General features: G+C 43.7%; 1 protein-coding gene across 1 annotated transcript; it reads left to right on the top strand.

The window, feature by feature from the left end:
• Positions 1 to 5,059: 5,059 nt before the first annotated feature.
• On the top strand, positions 5,060 to 19,009 carry CHGB (chromogranin B). The gene is made up of 5 exons (XM_007469131.1): positions 5,060 to 5,225; positions 10,064 to 10,110; positions 10,577 to 10,670; positions 15,945 to 17,641; positions 18,529 to 19,009. Exons 1-5 carry the CDS (start codon positions 5,177 to 5,179, stop codon positions 18,610 to 18,612), a joined length of 1,971 nt encoding a protein of 656 aa, XP_007469193.1. The 5' UTR covers positions 5,060 to 5,176; the 3' UTR covers positions 18,613 to 19,009.
• The last annotated feature ends 4,066 nt before the right edge of the window (positions 19,010 to 23,075 follow it).

Genomic DNA, 23,075 nt, shown 5'->3' with positions numbered 1-23,075 from the left:
GGATTCGAGGAGAAATAGGCCCCTGGACATCAAAGCATCAGAGATAGAAAGAGGTTGCTCCTAAGAGGTGGAAAGAACCCAACGGAACAGGATGCAGGTCTTGACATCTCTGATACTCACTGCTTGGCACAAGTGCTGAAAGAGGGGAGTACCACACCATCTGTGTGTGCTTCCACTAGGGACCCCACTCAACTCCTCAACATTCACACCCACATTCCTCCCGTGCTTCTGGGCTTGACAGAACTCCAAACCTCCTCTGATTTTTTGCATTAGTCCTATCTTAGGAGCTGTGATTTATCTTCTTCACTCTCTACCTATCTGCTTTTATCTCTCGAGGATTCTTCATGATTTCTGGTCCTATCGGAGCATTCCCCCTTATACTACAGTACTCATATTTGTAAACAATGTGCAAGCATTTTTCTATCCTATGTTACACATAACCCATTTGAACATGATGAACTTGGCAGGTACACTCAGGAAACAGCTTCAATCTTCTCTTACAACTGTCTGCAAGCATTTCTGTCAAAGCTCCTTTTCTGACCCTTGAACAATATCTCAGGCAAAACAATAGCTTTTCATTAACTCTGGACTATTACAGTAGTCCAAACTTCTATTTTTCACCCAGTTCAAAGCCCCTCTAACTCCCAGCTGCTGCCTGACCTGGAACAAGTCATGGGGAAGAGGGAAGGGTTGGCCTCTCCTTTTGTTCCCTTGTTTCTTTCTTTCCTATCCTACCCCTCCCTTCAGCTCCTTCAGGTCTGGACCAAAGAGGAGGATGACAGAGATGGAGGAGGGTTCAGAAATGGGCAGTCGTCTGTGGTCCTCTGTTGGTTTTCAGTGCCCTCTGTTGTGGCACACGTCCAGATGCTGGCTGGCCCTTTCACAAGGGACCTTTGTGGATTCTTTAGAGTCCTCCATGGGAACCTCTTCACTCCCCCAGTCTCTGACAACAGTGATGTTCTCTGACCTCTCACAACACCTCTCAGCTACCATTATCAGCACATCTTGGGGATCCCCTTGCTCCTTCAAGCAGGGGCTTTTGGGAGTGACTTGAGACCAGTAGCATTCTGTGGAGGCCACTTAGCCCAGACAAAGCTCTGCACATGCAGGTGTTCCAGCCACTGTCCTCTCCCCTCAACTTGCCATTGAGGTTGCTCCAGCTGACCTCCTGCCCACTTCCACCTTGTTCACTTCACTCTCAGACTCTTGGGGACACAAATTAAATTGCCTTGTGATCTCCTTCCCACTCTCCTCTATTGGCGTTGGAGCGAGTCTATGGGTTTCTGCAGCTCAGCAAGCGTCTGGCAAGGAAATGAGATATCAGTCTCCCCTCCTGCAGACAACTCCACTTTATGTTAGCTTCTTGCGGCCCCCAACTTGGCAGAGATAGGAAGAAGCATCATGAAACAGTACAGGGCTCCCTACAAACTCTCTTCAAAAAAGTTCTTTCTCCAACCAGTCCCTTTATAGTTTTGCATTTCTAGGTTTGTATCTGTAGTGTTCCCTTACACAGACTTGTGAGTAATACCCACTGTGCCAGTTTGGCCCCCTGTTAACAAGTCTTGTAGAAATGTGACTGGCTCCTCTCTTTGAAGCATGTGAGTACTTGAAACCCATGTTGCCTAGCTTTGAGGCTTCAGTCAAAAGTCAGACATAATAAGAAAAATTCTATTTAACAACCTGCTATATTGTTTGTGAATGTATGTGTCATCATTCAACTTTCCCAAAAAGCAGGCCTTGAGACAAAGATTTGACTGCAAGTAATTTATCTGGAGATAATTCCAAGAAACAGCAGTGGGGAGTAGAGAAGAAAAACAGGAAAGAAAAGTCAGCCATAAAGAGCTTGCTATCAAGAAAATTTCCACTGTGTGTAACTAAGCTCAGTCTCGCTGGGAAACTCTCAGGGCCTATGTGGAATACATACCTCTGAGGGAGCTGTGTATCTGGGGTGTTTGTACACCTCATGTTTGGGTGAGGGCTGCTCCTGGGGGTCTTGATTCCTCAGCATTTCCAACTTGCCATTTGCACAGCTCTGTTTGCGCTGGTGACCAGAGAGAGCTATCAGGCAAAGAAATGCAGATCTTGGCCATTGGAAATCAAACCAGTGTGCTCCAAAATGGTAAGAATGAGGGAAATTAAGGAAATGGGCAGAAAACCAGCAGTATGTGCTGCAGTGTGTGTTTGTGTGTGTGTGTGTGTGTGTGTGTGTGTGTATGTTGGGAGGAGGAACATATGAGAGACAAGCAAGCAGCCTTCATTCTAGATCCTTACCATGTGATATGTTGCTAACTATAATAGATTTTTCAAGCACCTAATGATCTTATCAACCCATCAGACCCAAATCATAGTTATCTCCCTTAGTTCTCAATATCTATTTCTTGCTTTCTCTCCAGTATATAAACAAATAAGTGCACCTGTTCATCTAATTTTCTGCAAAACCCCAAAGTGAAGAGGAAGATTCCCTGTTTTGTCACACCTGAATGGTTGTAGCTCTATCTCTTGACCTCTTCTTATTTTGGCTGTGTCGTGCAACATTCAGGATCTTAGTTCCCCAACCAGGGATCAAACCCGTGCCCTCTGCATTGGGAGCAAGGAGTCTTAACCACTGGACCACCAGGGAAGTCCCATCTCTTGACCTCTTTTTAGAAATGTTAATATATATCTTCTTGCAAGCTATATGGAGTTATATTACCCATAATTTTGTGGGTTAAAAAATAGTTTCTATCTTCTCTTAAGATGAAGATTTGATTTGTGATTTCTTAATTATGTCAAAGTATATTAGGAATCTAACCTGACATAAGCAACCAGGTACTAAATGTATTGTAGGATCAAATTATCTGAGGAAAACTACTTATTGACATGGTCTTTATTAGGAAAAAACCTTAAAGTCACAGATAAATGTTTATCTTATTGGCCACAAACACAGAGAATTCTGTAGATGTACATCTGCAGGGCATCAGTTTCCATGGTAATGCCATTTTCCTGGCATGCCATGCTCTCTCACCCTCCTCTGTAGACCTGGAGTCTACCCTACACCTCTCCCATCTTTACTCTCTGACTAGTGAACTCTGCTAGAGCAGGGGGAGGAGTATATTTCCTTTTGCCATTAATGTTGGGATTAACCCTGTAATCTGCTATAGCCAGTGGAATATGTATCTACTACAGTGCTTGATAAGCATTTATATATGTGAATGAAATGAATTCATAAATTTTGAGAGAAAAATCTAAATTCAGAACCTGTACTGCTAACCTGTGGTTTTGAACTATATGCCATTTTTTTGTCTGTTTGCTTCCTGATTCCTTCCTCTGTTCTGTATTGCTGGAGAGACTGGCCCTTGCAAACTAAATTTTACAGTCTTCCCTGTCAGTCTTTCCCAGGTATGTTCAGACACTAAGAGGTACTTGCACTGAAAGAAAGGAGAAGTTGGGGTTTTTATCCCCCTTTCTCTTCTTGGGAGGAAGGGGATGCATCTCTAGCAGTGGCTGCTTCTCTTCTGTGGTTCTAGCTCCCTTCCTCCATGGCTCCATGGCCTTTGTAGGTTGTAAAGCTTCCCACTCCTACCAGGTGGTCCATGTTTCTGGGGTCCAGCAAAGATACATCCTTTCTTTACCCTACCATTCCCTCGGGGTGTAGCAGCTGCCTGCAGTTAACAATCTCTGGGTCTCCTCATTTTCTCCTATTTGCTTTTCAGCTTTTCTAATCCTTGAGTATTATTTCCTGTATTAAATTCCCTCTGGTAGTTTCATTTTCCTGACTGGGTCCTGATGGCTTACCTATTTCAGGAGCCATGTGCAAAGCTATGTTTTTTTCTGAGCCCTGGTTCCTAAGGGAGATATGCTTTCCTCCTTAATTCCTTTTTGAGAGCATTCCTGAGAAATGTTCTTCCCTATGGCTTCTTTTCTTTTCCTATAGTAATAGTATTCTGTACAACTTGAGATAAAATTATATCCAGAACAACATCAGCAATCAAAAAGCTAGGTCAGCCCACTATTGTAAAGATGTCATCTGTTCCCAAATTGATCCACAGATTAAAAATGTCAGCTGTTACCAAATTGATCTATAGATTTGATGCAATTCCTACCAAAATCCTCAGAGTTTTTTCCTGAAAATTGAAAACTGATTCTAAAATTTATATGAAAATGCAAAGGGCCAAGAATAACCAATAACATCCTAAAGAAAAACAAGGTGAGAAGACCTTTTCCACCAGATATCAAGATTTATTTAAAAGCTATGGTGATAGAGAAAGTATGGCAGTGCTCCAAGGATAAACAAATAGACCAAAATGGAATGGACTGATATTCTAGAACAGTCCAGACACATACCCGTACACATATGGACTCCAGGTATTTTTCAAAGTTAAACTATAGAGCAGGTGGGAAATATGGTCATCTCAGGAAAAAAAAAAAATCCCAGAACACTTAGGTGGTGATATGGTTTTAAAAAAAAAAAAGTGACTGTACCCCTATCTCATACAATGTTTATTCTAAAGCCCTGTTTCCTAAGGAAAATATTGATTTCCTCTGTCATCCTGCTTTGAGAGAATTCCTGAGAAATGTTCTTCCCAAAGGCTTCCCCCCCGTTCCCTGTACATGGTGATCTGAAATAATAAAAATATTATAAAATAATTAGAAAAAGAAAAGTAACTCTGAATGTAGGAACTGGCTGTCGACCAACTGACAACAGTGAAAAGACATACACAGCCTCAAACACATGTTTCTAGATATGGAGGTTGGGGGGTGGTGCGGTGCGGGGGAGATGAGAAATAAGCTTGAACAATCTAAGCAGGACCTCGGTCCTCTCCCCCCGACTCATTTTAACTACCTCTCCTCACCCTTCCACCCCTTCTTCTGCCTAACTCCCCACCCTCTCTCAAGACCCAGAGCACCAAGGCGATTGGACTGGCATAAATTTCTTCCTACTTGCGCCACCGCCCCGGGGCCGCCTCGTGACGTCAGGGCTGAGCGAGGGGGCGCCACCTCCTGGGTGCCCGCCCCTCCCGGCCCTGCGGCCCCGGCTTGCTCTTTAAAAGAGCGGGGCCTGCGCCAACCGCGCCACACCGCGGGGACCAAGATACAAGGCTATTTTCCCCGAGTATCTGCATCCCGCCTTCCGTCCACGTCTGCTCACCGTCAGCCGCCACCCTCTTCTCCTGCGCAGATTCCGGCGAGCCGGGCCATGCAGCCTGCAGTGCTTCTCGGCCTCCTGGGAGCCACGATGATGGCGGGTGAGTGGGCACTGTGGGGAGATCAGAACCGCGGACAGCGCCAGCCTCTGCCTCTCCGGCCGCTCTGGGCATCCTGACTGGCGGATACTGGAAGACGGGGAGGGTTGAGTGGATGGTGTCTCCCTCTTGCTTGAGGTTCTTACTTTCTTCTCTTCCCTGGGTATTTCCCTTCAACTCCCCGCCCCAACGTCTGACTTGGAAAAAGCCAGAGAGCTCCCTAGCCCAACCAAAAGGGTCTGTTTTAATAGATATAAAGAAGACGTGCCCGCGCCTCCAAGGAAACCCCACATTGTGTGCTCACTTCTAAAATGTCACATCCTCTTTTTTACCTGTTTAGAGAAATGCTGTGATAGTCTTATTCTGTATCTGTAATTAAGTGTTTATTTGGCTTTTTAAAGCCAGATGACCACGGAGAGACAGGAATACATGTATTATATTAGTTGGCAACTGTATAATTTATTATTTTATTATTTAAACATGATTAGATAAAAGTAAGTCTCTTATGTATATATGTAGATAAGATATATCTTTTTTCTTAATACATTCATATATGTGTGTTCAGGTATATGTATGCACAGGTTTAGTGAAATATTTTTCTGTATTTTGTATTTCTGTCTCTGGGGAGAGGTAATTTCACATTCAAATTAATCCATCTTTAAGTTATAAATGGAAACTGCAAGAGGTATTTTGACTTTTGTATTCCAGAAAAATAATGAGTATAAAATAACCACGAAAAATATTTTTAGAGTAGTAAAAAAAAAAAATCGTTTTAGTCAATTTGGGAGGATAAAATTTTAAGTAGTAGATATTTGTGTGCCTCTTTATGTGTGGAAAATTGTGGGATTGATCTCTCAAACTACTCTGAATCTCAAAGAAATGATCTTTGGAGATTTGGGGGAAAAGTGTGTGTGTGTGTGTGTGTGTGTGTGTGTGTGTGTGTGTGTGTTGAAGTAAAATCCATGAGTCCATTGAGAAGTAAATATGCCACCACCAGATTAAATTGGAGGGGTTCTTTTAGCTGTCTTAATGACCTCATAGAATATTGTTCTTATCTGAGATTGAGATTCCTAACTAGAGTTGAGGCATCGCCATCCATGAATATGAGGGTTTCATTGACAGCAATTACAGGATCCCAAAGAGAAAATGAAAGCCACTGGTAATTTATTTTATTGCAAACTACATACATTCAGAATTTTCTAAAATTCTTGTCACTCTTACAAATTGCCTATAACTGTTCTCGATTTAATTAAAGGAAACCAAATGAGTGTTTAGAGTCCTTCCTGGTCAAAAATATTTTCAGAAAGGAATTGCTTAACAAGATAAATCTGTGTTATACATTGTGCTATAGACCACAGAAACAATGTCTTTTATGAGACTTACTTAACTATAGTGGTAAAATATTTATGTCTCTTATGCAAGATAATATTTTAAGAAAGTTTTATATTTTAACAGCAACTAAAATCAAGATATTATATTCTTTAAAAAAATTTTTTACTGAGCTATAATTCACACACCATAAAATCCATACTTTTAAAGTGCATAATTCAGTGATTTTTAGTACATTCACAGATTATCACATTTCAGAACATTTTCATTGTGGTAGAAAGGAACTCCATATGCATTAGCAGTCATTCCCCATTCCCACCTCCCCCAAATGCTTGGATATTAGGCATGGTAGCCTTCAAGCAGAGTTTGTTCTTTAGCAAAATCACAGGAAACCTGCAGAAACCATCTGGCTCATTTCCTACCATTATGAGTTTCTGAAGGAGATCTACACCTTTCTACAGGAGTTGTTCACTCTAAAAATTAATATGAGTGAAGGAGCTACATGCTATTCATATATACTAGGTAAGATGGTTTCTGCATTCAAAAGCATTAGCGGGGACTTCCCTGGTGGTGCAGTGGTTAAGAATCCGCCTGCCAATGCAGGGGACACGGGTTTGATTCCTGGTCCAGGAAGATCCCACATGCCGTGGAGCAACTAAGCCCGTGCGCCACAACTACTGAGCCTGCGCTCTAGAGCCCTTGCGCCACAACTACTGAGCCCGTGTGCCAGAACTACTGAAGCCTGTGTGCCTAGAGCTCGTGCTCCGCAACAGGAGAAGCTACCGCAATGAGAAGCCTGCACACCGCAACGAAGAGTAGCCCCCGCTCACCACAGCTAGAGAAAGCCTGCATGCAGCAACAAAGACCCAACGCAGCCAAAAAAAAAAAAAAAGAGTTTGCGTACCATGTTATTTTATAGCTGTATTTTCATTCTGGGATGAAACCTTAGTTTGGTAGTCTTATGGAATATTAATACTTTGGAAGTTATTCTCAGATTTATCATATGATATTATTTGAAAATTTTTCTGCCATTTGACTACTTCACTTTTATCACAATTATTGGGTGATAATAATTGTGCACCCTTAATGTTAACTTTTACAAAAATAAGTTACACTACTTTGGGGTATCAACATACCTTCGGTTATTACTTTGCTGCCACAGATTCTATTGGAAGAAATACAGTGGAACTTAGATGTCTCACTAGATGCATAATATGCTTTCATAAGGAGACCTTAGTTCCTTTTCATTAAAAAGATGTCTGAAGAGCCTCAATTAGGAAAGAGAATTGTTCTGTAAAAACAAACATGAGCTACAAATTGTTTAGAGTCACAAAAGAAAAATATTCCTCTCCCCTCAAATCAGATGACTGTTACTACTTTAGCAATATCAGTAGTTAATAATAGCACCTGGGCTTCCCTGGTGGCGCAGTGGTTGAGAATCTGCCTGCCAATGCAGGGGACACGGGTTCGAGCCCTGATCTGGGAAGATCCCACATGCCGTGGAGCAGCTGGGCCCGTGAGCCACAATTACTGAGCCTGCGCATCTGGAGCCTGTGCTCCGCAACAAGAGAGGCGGTGATAGTGAGAGGCCCGCACACCGCGATGAAGAGTGGCTCCTGCTTGCCACAACTAGAGAAAGCCCTCGCACAGAAACAAAGACCCAACACAGCCATAAATAAATAAATAAATAAAGCAAACTGTCAACAGGTAAAAATAAATAAACACTATTATAAAAAAAATTAATAGCACCTATTAAACATTTGTGGGAAAAAAAAGTTATTAGCAAGAAACTGCATTTACCAAAGAAAGTTTAGTAAAGCTAGAATTTTTAAAGGCACTTTCTAGTTTATGACAGAAGTAATTCTCAGTTATTTCTTTTCAGAGCATTTTACAGATCTCAGGTGGAAAGAGTAAGTGCCAAAGTGGGAATGTTCTCAAATAACAGCCATTTGGGGAATAAAATAATGGCCCAGCATATTGGACCCTGAATACCAAAGGTGGCCATCCAGATCTTGTCTGAACTACATTTCAGGAAGATAGTGGGGTCATACCTTGTTAATCACTTCTTAAATATTTTACCAGTGATTTTAACATGCTGCATAACTTTGGGCCTATTGAAACAATTGGAGTAGATCCCAGGCTGTGCTTTGAAAAGGAAAATTCAGTAAGGTGAGCAAATGAAATAGGAGTTTTATTTCTAGATTGAGCCCTATGATATGTAATTGATTGGGAGGAGGTAAAGAGATTGGAAAGCAAATATTTGGGGAGGAAAGGTCAGGTTGCTGGTAATAAGAAACAGCATTTGAGCAGCTTCCATCTCTGATGTCTGAGAGTTTTGCTCTTGCTCCAAGTAGCTCTTCACTTGTCTCAGAGACCTGGAAGAATCTTCTGCACTGAGCTCTCCAGCCATAATAGCAGTTTATCCTCTAGGGAGTGTCAGGAGAACTGTAGAGATGGGCCTATATGTAAATGCTTTGAGCTACTCCAGTGGAAAGGGCTTAGACAAAACAAAGTCAAAGTGAAAGATAAAAGAATCAAAGCAACTTTGAAAAAGGAAAAAAAAAAAAAAAAAGCACTGTAAAATTAAAAACACCTGAAGCATTTCCTAAGCTGACAAAGGCACTTCAATCCCTTCAATCACTGGTTGAAAATAAGCAGAATCTCATGAAATTTAATTTGAATAAATTAAAATTTATCTTTTTGCAATATCCTCATGAACTATCCATTAAACACCTATTTGCATATGATATTATGGATTCAACAATATCCTGGTAAAATTAGATACCTCCCATATTCTTTACATGGCTGCAGACAACATGGGGGAAGGGAAACAACACTGATACAGACACATAAGCATGCTTGTCCAAGAAAAGGCTTGGGGGTAAAACGAGGTAATTAATTATATAAGATAATCATAACCACATTTTTGTAAAGGAAGTGAGTTTCAGGGAGAATATTTTCTTGGGGACAGGAAAAGGCAAAGGGAATCACAGATCTTTACCCATTTTGAGTAGGCAGAAGGGTTGAGAAGGGCACCCCAGTTTCATTTAAACTAGGTTTGTTTTAAACTTTTTATTGACATATAATATATGTACAGAAAACTGCATATAGATCATAAGTATACAGCTTACTGAATTTTTCCCTCCTTAAGCACAGCTGTGTAATCAGCACCCAGATCAAAAACAGAACACTGCCAGTATCCCAGAAGCTCCCCTTGTGTGGATTTGATTTATATTGGATATAAGATAGCATTCATTTTCAAATCATGTTTATGACATTGCTAGGGGAAACAGCTGTGTGTGTGTGCATGTGTGCGTGTGTGTGTGTGTATGTGTGTGCAACTGGGGCAATTCTTGTCCCTGGGACAGACATCCGCAACTATCTCCACTCTGCTCAGCTCTGACTTTGCCCCTCCCTCCAAGTAACATGCTGGGGGTGGGGTGATTTTGTGAGTTTGGGGACACACAGCTTCCAAAAATCAACTCACTTCCCATTCTTTTTTTCTTTCAAAGCTGTCAGTTCTATGCCAGTGGACATCAGGAACCACAGTGAAGAAACGGTAAGTTGAAATGGAAGTCTGGAATCTAGACTTATATCTAGACTCTGGATTCTCCCACCCCTTATCTCATCAAACTAAACAAAATAAAAACCAAAAATAGACAAACAACAATAAGGAAATGGGAGCAAGTGATGTCCCTCCTGCCCCGGGCTTTTACCTCCTTCCTGGATGTTTTAGTGCCCCTGAGGATAGCTGTCATCACACTGTTTTCCTTTGAATCTGTTCAGAAATGGGTGTTTATTTCTCTTCTCTGGATAGTCTTGACCCAACGCCTTCTTGCATTGCTCTGTGAGGTGGCCTGGGAGGTTTCACTACAGTCCTATATGTAAGTCTACATTCCTGACCCAAGGGGTCTGCATTGATACAGGTCACATAGCCAAGCCTCTTTTGACAGCAGCTCTGGCTTAAGTAGTCAGGCATCCCAGTGATACCAGCTTTGCCAACCTGCTTTCTGGTTTCCCCCTAGGTGACTCGCTGCATCATCGAGGTCCTCTCAAATGCCTTGTCGAAGTCCAACACTCCACCCATCACCCCTGACTGCCGACAAGTCCTGAAGAAGAGTAAGTATCCTCCACTTCAGGAGATCTTTGTCCCTTGAGTAGTTCTTTCTCTTGCTCCCTCTGTTTTGCCTTCCACTTTACCTCCATATGAACCAGGGGCATGATGCAGTGGGAAGACTACAGGCTAGATCAGTATCTGGGAAGATGACATATGGCTTCCAAACCCTGCTCTGCCATTTAAACATATGGCTTCCAAATCCTGCTCTGCCACTTAATAGCCATGTTACCATGGGAAAGACCCCTTGCCTCTCTGGGCTTATTTCTTCAAAGTAAAATGAGGGAGTTGAACTCAATGATAGTCTGTGAGCTGTCTATATAGTTCTTAAATTCCTTGGTTTGAGAGTTTGGAATTTTAAAACAGGCTTTCATTTGGGTGGAGTGAGGTATAGGGAGTGCTCATTTGTGATTAGACAGGGAGGCGAAGTGTTCTGGAAGCAACGGAAGATGAAAGGATAGAAGGAGACAAAAATTATTCTTCTCTTTACCTTCTACTCTTCTGACAATGAGGAGCTAGAAGCTTGGAAAGGTGACTGGGAAACTTCTGGCCTGTTTACATGACAGATTGGTTAAGCCATTTTAATACATAGCTTGTTAGAATGAGAGGACTACCAAATGGTATCAGGAGTTCTAGGCCTGAGAACTGGAAGGGGTGGGGGTAGACTTAGAGCATCCAAGGAGTCAGAACAATGGCCTTCTGGGTCTAGACTGGAATGTTCCTCTATACAAAACAGCTTATGTTGAAAGCAAAATTTAAACAGTGATACGAGCAGTATCCATTGGAAGTTGACATAAAGAGGTAAATTTTACAAAACTATGCATCTCTGGGACTTCCCTGGTGGTCCAGTGGTTAAGACTCTGTGCTCTCAGTGCAGGGGGCATGGGTTCGATCCCTGGTTGGGGAACTAAGATCCTGCATGCTGCACAGCATGGCCAAAACAAAAACAAAACTATGCATCTCTTTTAGCATGAAGTCAAACTGATTCAAACAAATCCGAAAAGCTCTGTTCTCTTCAACACCTTTCTCTGCTTTTAAATTTTTAGTCAGGCTGAGAACAGTGGATTTTCTTTTTTCTTTTCACCTTCAAAATCTCCTATTGCAAGATAATACTCTCTTCCTGTTGCTGCACATGAGGCCCATGCATAAAATTATAACAAGTATGAGTGACTAGCCAAAAGAGTAACCTGGGGGAACTCAATCCACTATTGGGGGCTTCAGGATAACCATAGTAGGTGTGGGGGCCTGAGACTGTAGGAGACCCATGCACAGTGGAAGGAAGCTTCTCTACCACTCCCAGCCTACATACCTCTTTCATGAGCTTGTTAGAATGAGCTTATTAGCCATTGCAGGGGATGAGTGAGAGCAGGGTGGGTCTCCAGGCAGGGACTAAATGCTGCTCCTTTGGGCAAACCCATCTCGTTATTTCCCTTCCCATTTCTTTGTTTACCAGACGGATGCAGAAGTTTTGGGTCTGTCATACTAGGTCATCAAAGAACCAAGATTGCTTAGGAAGAGTTGTTGATTGTAGGGCTTTGCTAACTGCCAAGATCAGATTCTTAGCTCTCAGGTAGGAGTCTAGCCTCTGCTCATCACTGATTGTGCCCTGGGGTCTTTTGAGTCTCTTGAGAGAGCCCCAGGAAAACTGGTAAAAATCAAATGACCCATGTCTATCAGGACCTTGGAGACATCATAGCCAGAGAGCCATTAAATACTGAGATCAGGGAGATTTGAGCTCCTCCGGGGTTGCAGACTCAAACACCAGCCAGGGCCAGGAAAATACGTAAGAGAAAGGAATAAAACAGGACAGGAAGTGACTCACGAACTGGAGGATACATGCCCCTTCTAAGGAGGAGTAGATTTTTCTCAGCTTGAAACCTATTGTGAGAGAAATATAGATTCTGTTACCAGATCTTGGGATTTTTCAAAAGAATTTAAAATTTGGATATCTAAGCAATATCTCCTAGTATCTAAATATTGCCTCTGAATTCAAATTTACTAAAAATGTTATTTAGGCCAAATAGAATTCACCTTTGGGCTACCAGTTCATAACTTCTGTCGACTGAAAAAAAAAAAAAAAGAAGCACAACCTAAAATTTGAGATTTATATTTTATTCCATGGACATACTAAGGACTTAAGCCCAGGAGATACCCTCTCAGATACAGTCTGAGGGACTGTTTTGAAGAGGTAAGGGAGGAGCCAGGATATATAGGCGTTCTTGCAATAAAAACCAGATAGTCAGAACATCAAAATATTACAGTTAATTAAAGAAAACCAGACATCTTAAGTTAACGAATTTAGCACTTTTCTATGTATGGGAAGATGCAAGAGTCTGGGCTTACTGAAGTCATTCCTTTCATATGTGTTGCGGTCTGGGAGCCACACGCCTGGAGTTCCCCGGTAAATGCGACCCGTGTCCCAACCAAGGACACCCGAGAATCACCAACACCAAGCAGAAAGATTAGCAAAGGATTTATACAAATACAAGTATAGAAGCTTACACAAACTGTCCGGACAGGGTCCCACTCGGAGAGAAGTGAGTGAGACCCCGAGTAACAGTCGGGCGAGGCTTTTATACCCTTCACAGGGTGGGAAGTCCCCAAGGTGGGAGGGAGCTGTTTAATTTTGAATCAGCCAATCAGGAACCCGGTTCTTCCCGCCCCAAGCAAGCAAGCAAGTTTCTTACAGAAGCCAAAATGTGCTGTTAGCCCTGAAGCTGTTCTTCCGTTTCTTTCGTCACAGTAGATGTATTTTTAATGTGTTTGTGGGGAGGAAGGTGATCTCCACGTCTTACTACTCCACCATCTCGAAGGTCTCTTCCTATATTTCTTTATTTTAAAAGCCTAGACGTTTCCCCCCTGCTGAAATGTCTTATGCTGATCACAGGACTGGTGGAGCTTTCTGCCAAGCCAACAAGTTGGATGAATTCCTTCATGTAGCCTCCCTCCCATCCCCAACCCATCTCTGTCTCCACTCCCACTCTCTCCAGCACATCTCTGGAGTGAGCACACGCTTACTGAGCAAACAAACATTTGGGGAGCAGGGAAGAATCACTGTTTCATGGCTTGAAGAGATCTTAGGGAATTCATAGTCCAATTTCTTAACAGGTATAAGAATCTCTTTGATCTGGTCATCTCTACAACATGATAGTTAGGGATGGAAGGTGCATTTTCCCCTTTTTACTTGAAGTCAGAGTGAGCTTCACACTTTGGTTTTACAGATTGACAAGACTGTATGCTGCTAATCACAGCCTTCCTCAGATCTCACCTGAGGGGACTTAAAGCTAAATTTAGGAGGAAGTGCTGAGCCTCAGGCAAGCTGCTACAAGCAGCACACATTTAACCTGGAAAAAATAAAAATACTTCTCTTCTTGACCAGCAGGCAGTAGGAAAGGGGCCACACAGCCTCTGCCTCGGGAAGCTGAGATTCTGTCCAGATGACATCGGTATCTGCTCAAAGCCTCCCTGCTTACATGTGCATACCTGGTCAGCCCTGCCTCAGTGCTGCACACACCACCACTGGCTCTTAAAAGGCAAAGGCACTGGTGAGGGGCCAGCCCTCAGGTGTCTGGGTGTGGAAGGTCAGGGACCTTTCAGTTGCCTCATAAAACATGAAAATATTATCATGCCAGGCTGGGCTTTTAAGCAGAGAGGAATAGACTGTCTGCTATTTCTTGGACATTTTTACAAAACAGACCAATTTTTTCTGTTTTGCAAATATCAGTTCAAAATGACTCATCAAGAGCCATTCAATAGAAATATCATGTGAACCACAAATATAATTTCAAATTTTTCAGTAGCCACATTAAAAAAGTAAAAAGAGACAGGTGAAATTAATTTTAATAATACATTTGATTTTGTCCAATTTATTTTATTCAATATATAATTTGTACATACAATATGTTTATAATATATATTATCTTGTACATCCAAAATATTATCATTCCAACATATAATCAATATGAAAATTTGAGGTATTTTACATTCTTGTTTTTCATCTGAAGTCTGAAATCTGGTGGTTTCTTACATTTACAACATGTCTCAGTCTGGACCAGCCACATTTCAAGTCCTCAGTAGCCACAAAGGTTTGGTGGCCCCCACCATGGATGGCACAGACGTCAGCCTAGAGCTGTGAGCAGCCTTGGCTTCAGGTGTTCTATATGAACTCAGTGACATCAGTTGAAATCCAAGTCCTCCCAGCTAACAACTCAGACAGTGTTAACTGCATATCTTCTTTCACAGGATGCCCTTGAGTTAAGGAGGATTTAGTGAAGATGCTGTCAACATTTGGAAAAGATGAGAAAAAACAGCATTCAATTAAAATGTTGGTTATACTGTCTACTGTTGATTTGTGCAATACAAAGATAACTCAGTTTACTGAAGTTCATTCTCAACATTTGAGAACATGTGGGGCGGATGGGACCTGAGTAAGGGAAGGACATGGTCCTTTCCACTGCTGTGCAGTTTTCTCAGGGAAGAAAAAAACACCCTGCTTATCACCAATTACTAAGTTTTATTGTCACTTACTGCTAAGTTGCATCTACACAGTTGATTGGATAATAAAAGTCTGATAAACTAATTAAAAAAAAATTTAATCCTTTGTTGAATCTGATGTTTCCCATTTTGGGCATTTAACTTCATTTAGCTGGATTCTAGTGGGAACCATTTACACAATGCTAACTTTTAAACCACTACTTAGAACAAACATGGAAATAATGGTCCTGAATTACACCTCTCTGAGCCTCAGTGTCTCTGTCCACAAAAAAAGGAGGTTGAAATACACAAATTCTAAGGTGTCTTCTGGTTCTAAATTCTAGTATTTTATAAACCTATATTTGGATTTCAATTTGGTCATTGAAAGATACTTATTGGGTGTTATGAAAAAATAAATATGCAGAGAATTTATTATCAGATTTAAACACAGCTAAGGAGTTTTCATACCATTTCTTTCTCTTTTTAAATATTTATTTATTTATTTGGCTGTGCTGGATCTTAGTTGCAGCATGCAGGATCTTGGTTGCAGCAGGTGGGATCTAGTTCCCTGACCAGGGATCGAACCCTGGCCCCCTGCACTGGGAGTGTGGAGTCTTAACCACTGGACCACCAGAGAAGTCCCCATACCATTTCCTTTAAAAGTAATCTGAGTATATTCTTTATTAACTTAAAAAATTACCCAAGGACTTTCAGGATCTTTAGGATTTGTAGTGATCACTGAGGCTGTGCTTACTGAACCACAGACAATTCTGAAGTATACTTACTCTTTTTTATTTTCATTATAGGTGGAAAACAGCTCAAAGATGAAGAGAAAAGTGAAAATGAAAACACAAGATTTGAAGTGAGATTGTTAAGAGACCCAGCTGACGCCTCAGAAGCCCCCAGGACCTCCAGTAGGGAGGACGCAGGGGAGGAGGACGCCCAAGGCCAGACAGTGGCAGACACAGAGGGCGGTGGGCACAGCCGAGAGCGGGCAGGCGAGCCCCAAGGCAGCCAAGTGGCCAAAGAAACAAAGGCACGCCATTCTGAGAAGAGCAAGGGACACGACAGGGAGGAAGAAGAGGCAGAGAAATATCAGAAAAGGGAGCGTGTGGAAGATGGCAGTGAGGAGAGACACCCTGGAGGGCCAGGAGAGGCACAAACTGCTCTTCCCAGCCACAGAAACCAGACTCCAGCTAAGAAAGAGGAGTTAGTGTCCAGATATGATACGCAGTCTGCGGGGGGCCTGCAGAAGTCTCACAGCCGGGAGAGGAGCAGCCAGGAGAGTGGAGAGGAGACCGGGAGCCAGGAGAATGGGCCCCGAGAGCCGCAAAGCCACCCCGAGCGCTGGGAAGGACCTGAGGAGAGCGAGGAGGATGTCAGCCCCGAGGCAGACAAGCGACGCTCGAGGCCAAGACACCACCACGGGAGGAGCAGGCCCGACAGGTCCTCTCAGGAAGGGAGTCCTCCCGCTGAGGGAAGGGTGTACTCCCGGGAGGAGCCACACGTGGGCACAGGCAGCTCAGGGGAAAAGAGAGCCCGCCACCCAACCCTCTCCAGGGCTTCGGAGGAAGAAGCCGAATACGGGGAGGAAGTGAGGAGTCACCTGGCTGCCCGGGCTCCCGGGGACCTGGAGAGGGCACGATATGGGGGCAAAGGAAGTGAAGAGCACTGGGCTCCCAGGCCTCGCAGTGAGGAGAGCCCAGAGCAGGAGGACAGGAGAAAAGGCCTCAGCCTAGAGCTGAATAGCATGGCGCACGGCTATGACGAGGAGAGCGAGGAAGAGAGAGGCCAGGAGGGGGGACCCCACCACAGAGCCCGGGGAGGGGAGCCGGGAGCCTACTCCACTCTACACCAAACAGAAGAGAAACGGTTCTTGGGTGAAGCGCACCACCGTGTTCAGGAAAGCCAGACGGAAAAGGCGAGGCGGCATCCACCAGGCGAGGTGCGAAATTACCTCGACTATAACGAGGAAAGGGGTGAGGAAGGGGCCCGAGGGAAGTGGCCACAGCTGGGGGACCCGCAAGACGCTGAAGAGAACAGGGAAGAAGCTGGGCTTCGAGGCAAACAGTATGCTCCCCCTCACATCACCGAAAAGGAGAGATTAGCGGAGCTTGTCAGTCCATACTACGACCCTCCCCAGTGGAAGAGCAGCCGGTTTGAGAGAAAAGACCACCTGGATGACAATTCTCTTGAGGGTGAAGAGGAGAACGGGCTGACCTTGAATGAGAAGAATTTCTTCCCAGAATACAACTATGACTGGTGGGAGAAAAAGCCCTTTGAAGAGGATGTAAACTGGGGGTATGAGAAGAGAAACCTGGCCCCCAAACTGGATCTGAAAAGGCAGTACGACAGAGTGGCCGAACTGGACCGGCTCCTTCACTACAGGAAGAAGTCAGCTGAGTTCCCGGACTTCTATGGCTCGGAGGAGCAGATGCACCGTCGCCACACAGCAGAAAATAAAGAGGAGAGAGCTGGCCAAGGAGTTCTGACGGAGGAAGAGGTATGCTGTGGGGCTTTTGCTTAAAACTAACTTCAGGTGGTTAATTTTAATATGTTATATACAAGACTGTCTGATACTAGGGGGAGATATGGATGGGGATTAATCACCATGGGACTGTACGCCTAATAACGGAGCGGAGACAACCTCTGGGTTTGATTTCCACCTGGCAACTAGCCATTGTCCACAGCCCTGTCCACTTCCTCCCACTGCAGTACTGCAGTGCTGCAGTGCTTCTCAACCTCGGCTGCACGTTGTAATCACCTGGGGAGCTTGAAAAATTACTGACATCTGGGAGCCACACCCAGAGATTCTGTTTGGTACTGGATGCTGCCTGGGCATCAGGATGTTTTAAAGCTCCCAGGTGGTTTCAATGTTCAGCGAAGGTTGAAAACCACAGGTCTAGTGTCTTCTCCTTGGTCATTTGACTTTTCATCACTATTTCCCAGGGTAGGAAAGAACAGGTGATACAGAAGTTAGTTGCTTAGTTCTATCTCTGTCGTCTATAACAGTCAGACATCTACATGTAGGAGAAGTAACATTACCAGAGCTTTACTTTCCTTAACAATGTTTTTTCCCCTAATATTGATTATGTAGGTTGGTGCTTCTCAGGCTTGAATGTGCCTCAGAATCATGTGGGATTTCTAGCCTTAGAGTTTCTGATTCAGTAGGTAGGTCCCAGTTGGGGCCCAAGAACCTGTATTTCTGACAAGTCCCCTGGTGATACTGATGCTGCTGGTCAAGGAACCACACTTTGAAAACCACTGATGTCGGGGGTCTCCTATAGCCTGTAACATATCAAAAATTCCCCTTTCTGTTCAGACTCCCTAAAACTGCAAAGAACTAAATTGATCTGGGACCTCATGCCTCTACTTTTCTGTATTTTCTAGGAAAAAGAACTTGAAAACTTGGCTGCGATGGATTTGGAACTACAGAAAATAGCTGAGAAATTCAGTGGTAACCGAAGGGGCTGATGGTCATTGGAGCAAAGGGCAGATTTTAAAAGCAGCCCTCACATGATCTGTTTTCCACCACTTCACTGAAAGACCCCATTTATTTACCCAAAGGCAGAACGTAGAATTTACTGTTCATCAGATGTTTGACATGATTGGAAAGAAATGTCCTTAATTTTTGCCAGAATGTTATTGAAAATATGAATAGTATGACTTGTAGCATATTCTTTATCAAATAATAGATATATTAACATGCTTGTGACAATGACTGTGCTACTGTCCTTGAAAAAATGTCTCAGTTTGAAGTAATAAAAGATTCACCTGAGGCCAAAAGTGTCATGTTCTCAGCTTCCTTTGGGCTAATAGGGAGGAGTATGACTTTTAGATTCATTCTTCAAAGTACATTCTAAAATATAGCACTAAGATTTGTTGGTTTGTTGGTGTTTGGATACAGAAATGAAAAAAAAAAAGGAAAAGAGCAAACATGTGAAATAAAAGAATGTGGAGGGGGCTTCCCTGGTGGCGCAGTGGTTAAGAATCCACCTGCCAAGGCAGGGGACGCGGGTTCGAACCCTGGCCTGAGAAGATCCCACATACTGCGGAGCAACTAAGCCCGTGCGCCACAACTACTGAGCTCGCGTGCCTAGAGCCCATGCTCCACCACAAGAGAAGCCACCACAGTGAGAAGCCTGCGCACCACAACGAAGAGTAGCCCCCACTCACGGCAACTAGAGAAAGCCCATGCATAGCAACAAAGACCCAACACAGCCAAAAACATAAATAATAAAAAAAAAAGAATGTGGAGGATATAAAGAGAAAGAGATCAGGAAAAGGCATTGCTCCCCCAGGCTGGAGAAAGATTAAATAGGCTTGAAGAATCTGTTTCAAAAATTATTATAAGACATTACTTTTAAAATCCGATTATCTGGAGAGCTCTGGGAATAGCTGGCCAAGGGTCATTTTTCAGGGCTGAGGAGAAAGCCTGGATAGTGGGAAGAACTCCAGACTGGGAATCACAACATCTGGGGTAGGCCAGACAGATCCTTGGACCTTCAGGGCGTGTCTCATATCTTCTCTATAAGAAGACAGGGCTCTGACTCTAAGTAACTGTGTGACTTTGGGCAAGTTACTTTCCCTCTCTGGGCCTCAGATTCATCAGTAAAACAAGGATATCTGTTCCATTGGGTTGTTGTGAGGATGACTGAATTTAAGCAAAACACTCGGAGTAGTGCCCAGTGTAAGGCAATGGGGCAGAAAACAGTGGCTGCTATCATTTTTATGGCTGCAGCTTCTCACAGCAAGACCAATGGACAATAGCCCTTCTCCCTTCTTTTACTTGGCATTTCATTCCTCACAGATGGTGGCTTCTACTTGGTTGATTACTCCTGTTTTGGCAGTTCAGGTAAAGAGTTGTCCTCTGGGCATCACCCATGACTTTTATTCATCTGGAAGGCCTGGTTCTCTTCCTCTTAACTAAGTTAAGATTTGCCTGTGATAATTTAGCCAGATTCTTGTCAGGTTAACTCTTGGTGACATACTTCTCCAGGAGAGTGTCAGTTTATCATATGGAGAGCAAGCCAGTGTGATGATGAATCAGTGTGATGAATCTGACAGAAAATTGTTCTAAATCTGGGCACACACACTTCTAAAAGGCTGCTTATTGTCTCTCTAGGCATTTTTTCCAGCCATGGGATCATGATGGGCTGCTTGCAAAGGCGAGTGGGAAGTGCTGGGGGTCATGGCTGCTGGAGGCAGTCCTCGTGGGACAAGGAGTTAGGATACAAATATCATTCCAGTTTCTGGGGGCTGCCATAACAAAGTACCACAAACTGGGTAGTTTAAAACAACCGAAATTTACTCTCTCACAGTTCTGGAGGCCAGAAGTTCAAAATTAAGGTGTTGGCAGGGCTACACTCCCCTCCAAAGTCAGTAGAAGAATGTCCTTCCTGCCTCTTCCAGCTTCTGGTGGCCCCAGGTGTTCCTTGGCTTGTGGCAGCATCATTCCAATCTCTGCCTCCATCTTCTCATGACCATCTTCTTTCTATGACCCTCTCCTCTTCACACAATGTTCTTTTTATAAAGATACCAGTCATGCTGGATTAAGGGCCCACCCTACTCTAGTATGAGTAATTACCTCTGCATCAATCCTATTTCCAAATAAGGTCACATTGGGAGGAACTAGGGGTTGGAACTTCAACATATCTTTTTCTGGGGGCAAAATTCAACCCATAACAAGCAGGCCAGTTCCTGCACCCCTCAGGTGGATTAACTCTGAGCCGCATATTCTGTGCCTCCTAGAACTCCCCGGGGGATTGAGCCCCAGGTGCCACAGGTGGCCTGCTCTCTAGTGCACCCTTTATGGGCTCTCTTTACTTCCCTGTCCTGCACCTACTGCTGACCCTACTGGTGTTTCCTGGGATCACCTCCCAGATAAACCGATTGTCCTCAACTTCTCATCTCAGGGATTGCTTCTGGGAAAGCCCAACCTAAGAAACCATTCAACAGCAAGCTCAAACTCATCTTATGGTAAATAATGTAACCACACATTGTAATACATTGCAGTTATAATCTCTTGTGTTACTGTGTCTTGACAGAAGATATTGGGAAATGCTTAACACGTTGCAATACATGCAACGCAATATGTCTCTCCCCTTCTCTACTGCAGTCCAGTAGAAAACAAAATCATTTCCTAAATAAAGAGAATTCAAGGGGCCCAAAATGAATAGGGATTTACTTACTGGATGAGAGAAACACTGCAATGCATCAAATGCCAGCCTGGCAAGTCACACACACACACACACACACACACACACAAACACACACACACACACATATGGTGGGCACTGCTCATGAGGAGAAGCTGCTGGCAGATGGAGCACAGCTCTGCATGGTGCCCCAGGCTTGGAAATGGTTCACACAGCTTCCTCCTGGCCCACTGCCTGGTGGCCCTGTGCTCTAGCACAGCTTTTCATATTAGTTTGCTGACACTTCAGGGCAGGGGAATGTGCAAGCATGAATGACCTATCAAGGTTGCAGGAGACATCCAAGAGAATCCCACCTGAGCCGTGGTACCCAGCAGAATGCAGTTAGGACCTTGAGTGCCAACATTTCTTTGAGAAGGAGTCAAGGACTAACCAGGTTACTGTTTTTTCCCCCTTTAATCAAAATAATATATGTTGATGGCAAAACATTGAGTGAGTGTTATGAGTTGAATTGTGTGCCTCAAAATGATATGTTGAAGTCCTAACCCCTGGCACCTGTGAATGTGACCTTATTTGGAAATAGAGCTTCTGCAGATGCGATCTATAATAGTTACGATGGGGTAATTAGGGTGGGCCCATATCCAATATGAAGAGGGAAATTTAGATACAGACACATACAGAGAAGAATGCCATGTGAAGACAGACATACAGGGAAGAAGTCCACGTGAAGACAGTGGCAGAGACTGGAGTTATGCTGCCACCAGCCAAGAAGCACCTGGGGTCACCAGAAGCTGGAAGAGGCTAGGAAGGATTCCCCGCTAGAACTGTCAGGGGGAGTGTGGCCCTGCTGACACCTTGATTTGGAACTTCTGGCCTCTAGAATTGTGAAATAAATTTCTGTTTTAAGTCACCCAGGTGTGGTACTTTGTTAGGGCACCCTATGCACCTGATATAATGAGAAACAAATGGCCTCTGCCCCCTCCTCCCAAATCCTTCTGCAGATGCAGCCATCTATAGTTACTTTACAGTTCTTTTTCTTACTTGAGTATTTAATTGTCACAGTCTCTAATATTTTATCAAATGATGGGACAGGAGGGGAGAAAGTCATTACAAAATGAAAATCCACAACATACCATTGTAACATATATATAATTGGGAGATCTCAGGTGCTAAATAATTAACTAAATGCAACAATTACTATTTTTAGCTCAGGAGCTAGTCACTTGGACACATAACATGCCTCAATGAGAAAGTGAAGACCAAAAGGAAGCAGGGTGAGCCACATGGACACCTGGGGAAGGACACTTCAGGTGGAGGGAACAGCAGATGCAAAGGCCCTGAAACAGGAATGTGGTTGGCACGTTTGAAGAAGAACAAGCAGGCAGCATGGGGGACAGTCATAGGGGATGTGAGGGTAGAGAGGGTGGAAGGGTCCAGATCATGCAGGGCTTTGTAAGTTCTGGTAAGGACTTTTGCTTTAGCTATTGGAGAGTTCTCTGGAGGACTGACATGATTTGCTTTACATGATAAAAACACTGTGGCTGCTGGGTTGAGAGAAGGCTGTAGGGGAAGTGAGGGCAGAAACACAGAAACCAGCAAGGAGGCCACTGCAAAACATCCCGGCGGGTCATTGTGATGGCTTGGACCAGGGTGGTGGCACTGGGGGTGGGGAAAAGTAGTCACACTCAGGACCTATTTTGGAGGCAGATGACAGGGAGGGCCGATGGATTTGGTGTGGCAGGAGGGAAAGAGGGGCATCAAGGATGATTCCACGGTTTTTGT

This window comes from Lipotes vexillifer, unplaced genomic scaffold (genome assembly GCF_000442215.2).
Source record: "Lipotes vexillifer unplaced genomic scaffold, Lipotes_vexillifer_v1.1 scaffold610, whole genome shotgun sequence".
NCBI classification, from domain to species: domain Eukaryota; kingdom Metazoa; phylum Chordata; class Mammalia; order Artiodactyla; family Lipotidae; genus Lipotes; species Lipotes vexillifer.
This window is presented reverse-complemented; position numbering and strand designations above follow the sequence as displayed.